This window comes from Pholis gunnellus (genome assembly GCF_910591455.1).
Source record: "Pholis gunnellus genome assembly, chromosome: 16".
Taxonomy (NCBI): domain Eukaryota; kingdom Metazoa; phylum Chordata; class Actinopteri; order Perciformes; family Pholidae; genus Pholis; species Pholis gunnellus.
In genome coordinates this window covers 22,275,487-22,287,373 of record NC_136543.1, presented here as the reverse complement: position 1 = coordinate 22,287,373, position 11,887 = coordinate 22,275,487, and the positions used below count along the sequence as shown (strand labels likewise).

The 11,887-nt window shown below is 48.7% G+C and overlaps 1 protein-coding gene across 1 annotated transcript; it reads left to right on the top strand.

The window, feature by feature from the left end:
* Positions 1 to 231: 231 nt before the first annotated feature.
* LOC306708516 (uncharacterized protein) lies at positions 232 to 5,183 on the top strand (the record flags this gene model as incomplete). The annotated part of the gene is made up of 2 exons (XM_079176358.1): positions 232 to 661; positions 3,581 to 5,183. 2 exons carry the CDS (start codon positions 232 to 234, stop codon positions 5,056 to 5,058), a joined length of 1,908 nt encoding a protein of 635 aa, XP_079032484.1. The 3' UTR covers positions 5,059 to 5,183.
* Between the last annotated feature and the right edge of the window lie 6,704 nt (positions 5,184 to 11,887).

The following is an 11,887-nucleotide window of genomic DNA, read 5'->3' as shown; positions in this document are numbered from 1 at the left end:
CTTTTATTTCCTTATATGGAGGTTTAACTTTAAATGAGTTTAAAAGGGTGACCTCATGTTTGTTTTGGTGGAGAAACGTCATCAATGTCACATATCAGAATATTTGTACTATTTCTGCTTTTCAGTCACAATTTAAGTTTAATTTATTGACAAATAAATGTGTAGTCGCTTTATGCTACATAAGAACATATTCATGTAATTATTTATATTTCTTAATGTAACTGAATCATCATGTTGTTCGCCCTCCGGTCCAGCAGAGTTCGCTGTTCGCTTCCGCCGCTTCGCTCTCCTCAAAGCGAACCGTCGTTGACGCGGAACTCCGTGCGTGTGTTCGCGGCCCCGCTGGCTCTCTTTGTCCGCAGAAAAAGGAGCAAAATGTGCGCCGTGCGGCTGCTGCGGGTGTCGGTACACGAGCGGCTCGGCGCCGCCGCCGAAGACGTTCTGCTGCGGGTGGAAAAAGGAGAAGAAGCGGCTGAAATCCCGGCGCTAAGAGCGCTGCTCACCGAGCGGCTAACGGCGGCTGCGGAGGAGATTGTCGGTCTGTTTGAGGAAACCGTGGCGGAGTACGAAGACAGAGCCGAGCGGTCAGAGCGGGAGATCCAGAGCCAGAGGAGGCTGCTCGATGCCGTGCTGAAGCCGGAAGTCAAGCTGCACCGAGCAGGTGGGTCAGTTCCGCTCTCCTTCAAAATAAGACTCCTGTCAGATAAAAGCCTCTATGACTAGCGGTGACACAAGTATTGAGTGTAACACGGACTATAATCCTGTTTAATAATACTAATAATCATCTTCCGGGCGAAAGTACAAAGGCCCCGCAGCGTTAACAGCGCGTGCGCAGACTGTCGGCCTGATGTGCGGACTCTGAGGAGTTCAGCGAAAAAATGAGCAAAATGTTTCCATTGACGTGAAAAGAGAGCTGAACACCGTGAGGCCCTCGAGACACCGTGAGGCCCTCGAGACACCGTGAGGCCCTCGAGACACCGTGAGGACCGCGAGACACCGCGAGGACCGCGAGACACCGCGAGGACCGCGAGGCCCGCGAGGCCCTCGAGACACCGCGAGGCCCTCGAGACACCGCGAGGCCCTCGAGACACCGCGAGGACCGCGAGACACAGCGAGGCCCTCGAGACACCGCGAGGCCCGCGAGACACCGCGAGGCCCTCGAGACACCGCGAGGACCGCGAGACACCGCGAGGACCGCGAGACACCGCGTGGACCGCGAGACACCGCGAGGACCGCGAGACACCGCGAGGCCCTCGAGACACCGCGAGGACCGCGAGACACCGCGAGGCCCTCGAGACACCGCGAGGCCCGCGAGACACCGCGAGGCCCTCGAGACACCGCGAGGACCGCGAGACACCGCGAGACACCGCGAGGACCGCGAGACACCGCGAGGACCGCGAGACACCGCGAGGACCGCGAGACACCGCGAGACACCGCGAGGACCGCGAGACACCGTGAGACACCTCGAGGACCGCGAGACACCGTGAGACACCGTGAGACACCGCGAGGACCGCGAGACACCAGGACCGCGAGACACCGCGAGACACCGCGAGGACCGCGAGACACCGCGAGGACCGCGAGACACCAGGACCGCGAGACACCGCGAGGACCGCGAGACACCGTGAGGACCGTGAGGACCGCGAGGACGCTGCTCGTTACTGAGCCAGACGGACAACAGTTTACATGACGTCACATATTAAGTTTCAGGTGTTATAATGTGTTTGTGTTGCACGGAGTGATGACGTCACGGTCAGAGTGGAGCGGGAAAGTATTTTGTGATTTTTCCAAACGAACTGCTCCTCAGCCTCCGATCACCATGGCAACCAGTGACACACATGCACACAGGTGTTTCTGTGAGCTCATTGGTGCAGCTGATCAACACACAGAGGGCACAGCTCAAGTCTCTTCATTGCATCCTCGTTTCCCTCACTTGGCTCCTTTCCTTGCGTCTTAGTCCCTCCCACCAGGGATGCATGAAGGAAACCATGCGAGGAGAGAGGAGACGAGGAAACATGTTTTAAGAGACATGAGACGTCCTTTCCTCTGAAGCATCACGTGAAGCGACTTCTGTTTCTGATGACGAGGATCAGCTGATCACATCTGGATCAGCTGTCAGTCGGCTTTAACAGCTGGAGAGACTTTAGAGGAGTGTGAGTCTGTTCTCATGATCTCTGGACTAATAATAGTAACTAATAACACTAATAACTCATAAACACAGTGATCGTCTCTGGAGTCTGTTAAACTGTGTTCATGAGATCAGGATCATCTCTACGGTGGAATGTTTTCTTCTTATTTATGATTATCTGCGTCTGAACGTTTTAAACTGTGACGTCATCATGAAATAAGCAGAACATGATGATTGTTTCTCTGAAATGATGAAACTCATGAAACTCTGAATGATCCTCAGTGACTGAATGAAATGATGATCAATGATGTAAAGATTCACTTTCATCCTTTCATCATGAAGTTATTGAGGAAACATCATGAAAACACAAATCTTTACTAAATGAAGGAAGTTGTTTGTGGTTCTTTTCTTGTTCAGACTACAATGAACATCTATTTAAACCAGAGAACAGATCAAATATAAACTAGAGTTTAATCTGATCTTCACTGTTTACATGTTGAAACACGTCATCAGTCGATCGGCTGCAGCGTCCAATCACATCACTGATGAACACTGAGGGGGCGTGTCAGCCGTTAAAACACTTCCTGGAAGTCTGTTCTCGTGGTTCCTCGCTCATGGCTCCTCAGAGATCCCTCCTCTCTCCTCTCTCCTCTCTCCTCCCTCCTCAGAGCTAAATAAGAGCTTTGGGACGGCCGTCAATATGGCGGCGCAGAACAACTTCCTGTTCAAGTGAGGAGCGAGGAAATGACAATTTAGAGACTTGAGATGTACCCTGAGACACACACACACACACACACACGTGACTCCTCTCCCTCTCTCACCCACCCAGTCCCACCCTTTCAAAATAAAAGCCCCATGGAGTTACTGTATCTTAATAAATGTGAAGTTCAAGTCTTTTTTCCAAAGGTACGTCATCTGCCCCAATCACCGTGGTAACCAGTGACACACGCATGTGTTGTCATTTATGTGTTTCTATGAAGCAACAGACTCCGTCACACACACACACACACACACACACACACACACACACATATATATACATATACACGTATATATGTTGCAACGTCTGCGGGCAGCAGCCGCTCCGTCACACGTGTTGTTGTTGTTTGACGCTGTTGATTAGTGACGAACATCTGGTTGTTAAACAGAAATGAATATTTTAAAGCTTCTGAGATGTTTGAGATCTGATCTCAGAGCTGATCTTAAATATTAAACTAAAGCTGAAACCATCTGATGAATCACTAAATCATTAACAGTTATTTTAATAATCATTAAACATTTAAAGCAACAATGCTGATAAATAAATAAATAACTTTAAAACGTGTCTTTGATGATTAAAGGATTCATATTCAGATGTACTGTTGGACTCCAGCTTCCATTAAAGCTTCTCGTGAAGCTGAAAGTCTGAATCTAGTGAAGGAAACCGGATCATCTGGTGTCGTTGTGTCTCCTCAGTGATCCTGAACTACACAGACCTCCGGCCTTCGGTGGACCCTGCAGACCCGAACCAGACGGAAGCCGAACCCGTCGACAGCGACGCTTCCTGCCCGTCGATGCTTTGCTCTCCTTCGCCCGCCGACGATCCGCCCGCCTCGCCGAGCGGCTCGGCTGTCCACGGCGGCCTTGTTCCAGGCAGGAAGTGGACCGAGCACAGTCCGGCTCTGAGATCTTCGTGGAAGAAGAAGAGAGGACGGCCGCCGCTCGCCGTCAGGAACAAACGTAAGAGGTCGACTCCGGCGCAGAGCTTCAGCTGTCACGTGTGCGGACGCTCTCTGCAGGGGAAAGGCTTCCTGCTCAAACACGTCCTGCAGGTTTGCGCCGAAGACTCGGACTGCTGCTGCGGCTTCTGCGGCGTGCGGTTGGACTCTGCCGCCGACCTGACGGCTCACCTGCAGACGCACCAGGTGAAGAGCAAAACCTGCTCCTTCTGCGGGAAAACCTTCCAGTCGATTCTGGCGCAGGAGCTGCACGTGCGTCTGCACACCGGAGAGAAACCGCACAGCTGCGACATCTGCGGCAAGAAGTTTAGCCAGAAGGGCAACCTGTCATCACACATGCGCGTCCACGCCGCAGAGAAACCCTTCAAGTGTAAAGAGTGCAGCCGGGCCTTCTACCACATGACGTCTTTGGAGCGTCACATGCAGGATCACAGCGGGGAGGAGGTGTACTCCTGCAGCGTCTGCGGTCAGGAGTTCACAAAACGGCGCAGCCTGCGACGGCACATGGCGACTCATCGGAAGGACGTCGTTGACAAACCAAAGAGACGCCGCAGCTCGGCGCAGTCCTTCCTCTGCAAAGCGTGCGGTGATGCCTTTGACAAGAGGACCTCGTTGGTAAAACACGTGGAGACTCACCTGCAGGACCCGGACTGCTGCTGCGGACTCTGCGGACACCAGTACGAGTCCGCCGGCAGCCTCGCCGCGCACCTGCGCTCCCACCACGAGATCGGCAACACCTGCCACATCTGCGGGAAGACTTTCGGTGCTCAGGCGGCGCTGCTGATGCACATGAGGATCCACACCGGAGAGAAACCGTACTCCTGCAGCTCCTGTGGGAAGAGCTTCAACCAGAGCGGCAACCTGAAGACGCACCTGAAGACCCACACCGGGGAGAAGGCGTTCTCCTGCAGTCTCTGCGGGAAGGAGTTCATCCAGAAACAGACTCTGGACATTCACGTCCGCTTCCACAACAAAGAGAGACGCTTCCTGTGCCAGGTGTGCGGGAAGGGCTTCATGCAGGAAGTGGACCTGAAGAGACACATGCTGATCCACACCGGAGAGAAACCGTACAGTTGCCGGGTGTGCGGGAAAAGCTTCCAGGCCAAGCGGTCGCTCAACGGACACCTCAAAGTCCACGCGGCTGAAGGGGGGGAGTCGGGCCCGGAGCCGGACCAGAACTCAGACGGCCTCTACTCAGGATTCATCCAGCTGTAGAGCTTCAGAGGACAGACTGCTGACTCTGCACGTTATGGACAAAAACTGTAACCAACAAGGTTCAACTTTTCAGTTCGACAACTTTACTGTCTCATTAAGTCAGTTCTGTACTGTGTGGTACTCAATACTACTCAGTACTACTCAGTACTACTCAGTACTAGACTGTCTAGTACTCAGTTCTGTACTAAATGTCAGAAACATTCAGTCTCTTTAAGTTTGATATCAATAACAACATAAATCAATAAAGCTAGATTTCAAAACTTTAATTAAAATACTTTTATAAACAAACATTGTTGACGTGTTTATGACGTTCTGTATGTCGCCACACCCTCCGTTAATCCTCCTTTGAACACTAAGTTTGTTTTTAATGTTGAGTCTCCAGACTTCTCTTGGTAGCTCTCTTTAGAAACCTGAACCAGTCCTAACTATAAACCTGAGTCAGCCCTAACTATAAACCTGGACCAGTCCTAACTATAAACCTGGACCAGTCCTAACTATAAACCTGGACCAGTCCTAACTATAAACCTGAACCAGTCCTAACTATAAACCCGAGCCAGTCCTAACTATAAACCTGGACCAGTCCTAACTATAAACCTGGACCAGTCCTAACTATAAACCTGGACCAGTCCTAACTATAAACCTGGACCAGTCCTAACTATAAACCTGAACCAGTCCTAACTATAAACCTGAGCCAGTCCTAACTATAAACCTGAGCCAGTCCTAACTATAAACCTGAGCCAGTCCTAACTATAAACCTGAACCAGTCCTAACTATAAACCTGAGCCAGTCCTAACTATAAACCTGAGTCAGTCCTAACTATAAACCTGAGTCAGTCCTAACTATAAACCTGAACCAGTCCTAACTATAAACCTGGACCAGTCCTAACTATAAACCTGAGCCAGTCCTAACTATAAACCTGAGCCAGTCCTAACTATAAACCTGAGTCAGTCCTAACTATAAACCTGAGTCAGTCCTAACTATAAACCTGAGTCAGTCCTAACTATAAACCTGAACCAGCCCTAACTATAAACCTGAGTCAGTCCTAACTATAAACCTGAACCAGTCCTAACTATAAACCTGAACCAGTCCTAACTATAAACCTGAGCCAGTCCTAACTATAAACCTGAGCCAGTCCTAACTATAAACCTGAGCCAGTCCTAACTATAAACTTGAGCCAGTCCTAACTATAAACCTGAACCAGTCCTAACTATAAACCTGAACCAGTCCTAACTATAAACCTGAGCCAGTCCTAGCTATAAACCTGAGCCAATCCTAACTATAAACCTGAGTCAGTCCTAACTATAAACCTGAACCAGCCCTAACTATAAACCTGAACCAGCCCTAACTATAAACCTGAGTCAGTCCTAACTATAAACCTGAACCAGTCCTAACTATAAACCTGAGTCAGCCCTAACTATAAACCTGGACCAGTCCTAACTATAAACCTGGACCAGTCCTAACTATAAACCTGGACCAGTCCTAACTATAAACCTGAACCAGTCCTAACTATAAACCTGAGCCAGTCCTAACTATAAACCTGAGCCAGTCCTAACTATAAACCTGAGTCAGTCCTAGCTATAAACCTGAGCCAGTCCTAACTATAAACCTGAACCAGTCCTAACTATAAACCTGGACCAGTCCTAACTATAAACCTGAGCCAGTCCTAACTATAAACCTGAGTCAGTCCTAACTATAAACCTGAGTCAGTCCTAACTATAAACCTGAACCAGTCCTAACTATAAACCTGGACCAGTCCTAACTATAAACCTGAGCCAGTCCTAACTATAAACCTGAGCCAGTCCTAACTATAAACCTGAGCCAGTCCTAACTATAAACCTAAGTCAGTCCTAACTATAAACCTGAGTCAGTCCTAACTATAAACCTGAGTCAGTCCTAACTATAAACCTGAACCAGACCTAACTATAAACCTGAACCAGCCCTAACTATAAACCTGAGTCAGTCCTAACTATAAACCTGAACCAGTCCTAACTATAAACCTGAGCCAGTCCTAACTATAAACCTGAGCCAGTCCTAACTATAAACCTGAGCCAGTCCTAACTATAAACCTGAGCCAGTCCTAACTATAAACTTGAGCCAGTCCTAACTATAAACCTGAACCAGTCCTAACTATAAACCTGAACCAGTCCTAACTATAAACCTGAGCCAGTCCTAACTATAAACCTGAGCCAATCCTAACTATAAACCTGAGTCAGTCCTAACTATAAACCTGAACCAGCCCTAACTATAAACCTGAACCAGCCCTAACTATAAACCTGAGTCAGTCCTAACTATAAACCTGAACCAGTCCTAACTATAAACCTGAGCCAATCCTAACTATAAACCTGAGTCAGTCCTAACTATAAACCTGAACCAGCCCTAACTATAAACCTGAGTCAGTCCTAACTATAAACCTGAACCAGTCCTAACTATAAACCTGAGTCAGTCCTAACTATAAACCTGAGCCAGTCCTAACTATAAACCTGAACCAGTCCTAACTATAAACCTGAGCCAATCCTAACTATAAACCTGAGTCAGTCCTAACTATAAACCTGAGCCAGTCCTAACTATAAACCTGAGTCAGTCCTAACTATAAACCTGAGCCAGTCCTAACTATAAACCTGAGTCAGTCCTAACTATAAGCCTGAGCCAGTCCTAACTATAAGCCTGAGTCAGTCCTAACTATAAACCTGAGCCAGTCCTAACTATAAACCTGAACCAGTCCTAACTATAAACCTGAGTCAGTCCTAACTATAAACCTGAGCCAGTCCTAACTATAAACCTGAGTCAGTCCTAACTATAAACCTGAGCCAGTCCTAACTATAAACCTGAGTCAGTCCTAACTATAAGCCTGAGCCAGTCCTAACTATAAACCTGAGCCAGTCCTAACTATAAACCTGAGTCAGTCCTAACTATAAGCCTGAGCCAGTCCTAACTATAAACCTGAGTCAGTCCTAACTATAAGCCTGAGCCAGTCCTAACTATAAGCCTGAGTCAGTCCTAACTATAAACCTGAGTCAGTCCTAACTATAAACCTGAACCAGTCCTAACTATAAGCCTGTCACGGGGCATGGTGGAGGACTCAAGCGCAGACCAGGCAGAGTAGTATGAAGAGAGTAATTTTAATGAACAAAACAAACCAAATGTAGACCATACAGGAATCGGCAGGGGATCCACAGAGCAGAACAGAGACGAGGGAGGAAATTCCAGCAGGACAGGGAAGACAGACGGGAAAACCGGGAACAGGACAAGCCGAACGGGCGGGTAGACAATACAAGGATCTGGCAAGGAGTAACTGAGGGGCAGGAGTTTATGTAGGGGGAAGAACAGGTGAGAGGAGTTGTGCTGATGAGGGGGAAGTGCTTGATTGGTGATCAGAGGCAGGTGAAGGGAATAGGCTGAGGGAGTGACTGACAGGTAGAGTGAGGAGGGTAGAAAAACACAGAGGCAAAGCCTAATCATGACAAAGCCTGAGTCAGTCCTAACTATAAACCTGAGTCAGTCCTAACTATAAACCTGAGTCAGTCCTAACTATAAGCGTTATCAAAGAGGAGAGTCTTAAGCCTAGTCTTACATGAGGTGAGGGTTTCTGCCTCCTGGACTGAAACTGGAAGCTGGTTCCACAGAAGAGGAGCTTGGTAACTGAAGGTTCTGGTTCTTGTTCTACTTTTGACCAATCAGTTCTTTGTAGGCGAGCAGAAGGATTTTAAATGATGTTCTAGATGTTACAGGGAGCCGGTGCAGAGAAGCTGATCCAGCAGTCACATGATCTCTGTTCTTAGTTCTTGTTGGTTCACGAGCTGCAGCGTTCTGGATCAGCTGGAGAGATTTCAGAGCAGCCTGATAATAATAACTAATGCATGAACTCCTGTGTCTGCATGGCTTTGAGACAACATGTCTGATTTATTCACTGTTACGTAGTGTAATGGTAAAACATCTATATCAGTATCATGAAATGGTTAGAAACATTAGAACAGAGTTAGACATTTAGCTCTGTCCAAACATGGGTAAGAACAGATAGCTCTGTGTCGACATGATTTGTGATCAGATCAGGAACTGAGAGTTACGGTTTACTTTAGAGGGCCGTAAAGACAGACACAGGAAGGTCAGAAAGGGTCACACTGGGGGTTTGTTCCTGTCCTGGGGATGTGTAGGTTAATGTAAATGAATCTGACAATGAGATCAATGGAAAATGGGAGATCAGATCAACCAGCGTAAGACACCTTTGACCTGTCTAAAGGAGGAGACTCTTCCTGCTTTAGTATATAGTGTGTGAGGATTTGAACTGATGTTGAAGAAATGCTCCCAGCAGACTGTGTGAAGAGCTGTGTTGGGGATTCTCTCTCTTGCAAGAGAATAAATGGAAAAGGACAACTTTGAATGATTTGGAGACTTGGATTATTTTGATTTGCGAATATCACTCTCTTCTCCCGATTAACATAAAAATATTCTACGACAGTAGTGAGAACAGTCAGTCAGTCAATCAATGTCAGCAAACATCCCATAATGATTTAATGCAAAAACATGAAGCTATCAAACACGCATCACTACTTTACAGTTAAATATTCAACATTTATTCCAACACGAAAAAAAGCAGCAAATAACATCTTATTGTAGTCGCCCTCACAGGCAATTCAGTATAATATATATATATACATACAGTATATATATATTATACTATATACTGTATATATATCATATCATAATATTCAGTATAATATATATACAGTATAATATATATCATATCATAATATTCAGTATAATATATATATATACATACAGTATATATATATATTATACTATATACTGTATATATATCATATCATAATATTCAGTATAATATAAAACACACACACACACATAGAGATATAAGCTCTGAGGAGTTTTCACTGTTAACTCATCATCTCTATGAAACGTTGATTCCTCATGAACGAGTTCAGAAGAGACTGAGGAACGATGAAGAAGAACAGATGTTCACTTTGACTAATATGTAGCTTACAGAGCTCTCATGTCTCCTTACCTCCTCCTCCCTCACTGCCTACCCTGGTGTCCTCATGTCTCCTTACCTCCTCCTCCCTCACTGCCTACCCTGGTGTCCTCATGTCTCCTTACCTCCTCCTCCCTCACTCCCTACTGTCCGTGCTGGATCTGTCCTCGTTGTTTTAAAGCTAACTAAGTTGTTAGCATGACATCATCCAGCTAGCCTAGCCTGTCTGGTGCAGCTAGTGGAGAAGCTTCACGTGCTGCTTCTCTTTCCCGCTAGTCTGCTGTGTGATTGTGAGCTCAGGCTGATCTGGGATCAGATCTTTGACTGAAGTTTCTCCTCAAACTTCTCCTCTCAGGATACTTCCCAAGTCTCTTAATTGTCGTTTCCTCGCTCCTCGATCCTCGCTCGAACCGGAAGTTGTTCTGTGCCTCTCTGAGGAGAGAGGAGAGAGGAGAGAGGAGAGAGGAGAGAGGACAGAGGACAGAGGAGTGAGGAGAGGAGGGAGGAGAGAGGAGGGAGGAGAGAGGAGAGAGGACAGAGGAGTGAGGAGAGAGGAGGGAGGAGAGAGGAGAGAGGACAGAGGAGTGAGGAGAGGAGGGAGGAGAGAGGAGGGAGGAGAGAGGAGAGAGGACAGAGGAGTGAGGAGAGAGGAGGGAGGAGAGAGGAGAGAGGAGAGAGGAGAGAGGACAGAGGAGTGAGGAGAGGAGGGAGGAGTGAGGAGAGAGGAGAGAGGAGAGAGGAGAGAGGGGAGAGGAGAGAGGAGAGAGGAGTGAGGAGAGAGGACAGAGGAGTGAGGAGAGAGGAGGGAGGAGAGAGGAGAGAGGACAGAGGAGTGAGGAGAGGAGGGAGGAGAGAGGAGGGAGGAGAGAGGAGAGAGGACAGAGGAGTGAGGAGAGAGGAGGGAGGAGAGAGGAGAGAGGACAGAGGAGTGAGGAGAGGAGGGAGGAGAGAGGAGGGAGGAGGGAGGAGGGAGGAGGGAGGAGAGAGGAGTGAGGAGAGAGGAGAGGAGGGAGGAGAGAGGAGGGAGGAGAGAGGAGAGAGGACAGAGGAGTGAGGAGAGGAGGGAGGAGGGAGGAGAGAGGAGGGAGGAGAGAGGAGTGAGGAGAGAGGAGAGAGGAGTGAGGAGAGAGGAGTGAGGAGAGAGGAGTGAGGAGAGAGGAGAGAGGACAGAGGAGTGAGGAGAGGAGGGAGGAGTGAGGAGAGAGGAGGGAGGAGGGAGGAGGGAGGAGGGAGGAGGGAGGAGAGAGGAGTGAGGAGAGGAGGGAGGAGAGAGGAGTGAGGAGAGGAGGGAGGAGAGAGGAGGGAGGAGAGAGGAGGGAGGAGGGAGGAGAGAGGAGAGAGGACAGAGGAGTGAGGAGAGGAGTGAGGAGAGAGGAGGGAGGAGGGAGGAGAGAGGAGGGAGGAGTGAGGAGAGAGGAGGGAGGAGAGAGGAGAGAGGAGTGAGGAGAGAGGAGTGAGGAGAGAGGAGAGAGGACAGAGGAGTGAGGAGGGAGGAGGGAGGAGAGAGGACGGAGGAGTGAGGAGAGAGGAGGGAGGAGAGAGGAGAGAGGACAGAGGAGTGAGGAGAGAGGAGGGAGGAGAGAGGAGTGAGGAGAGAGGAGTGAGGAGAGAGGAGAGAGGACAGAGGAGTGAGGAGAGAGGAGAGAGGAGAGAGGAGGGAGGAGAGAGGAGAGAGGAGAGATGAGAGAGGAGAGAGGAGGGAGGAGGGAGGAGTGAGGAGAGAGAAGGGAGGAGAGAGGAGAGAGGAGGGAGGAGAGAGGAGAGAGGAGAGAGGAGGGATCTCTGAGGAGCCATGAGCGAGGAACCACGAGAACAGACTTCCAGGAAGTGTTTTAACGGCTGACA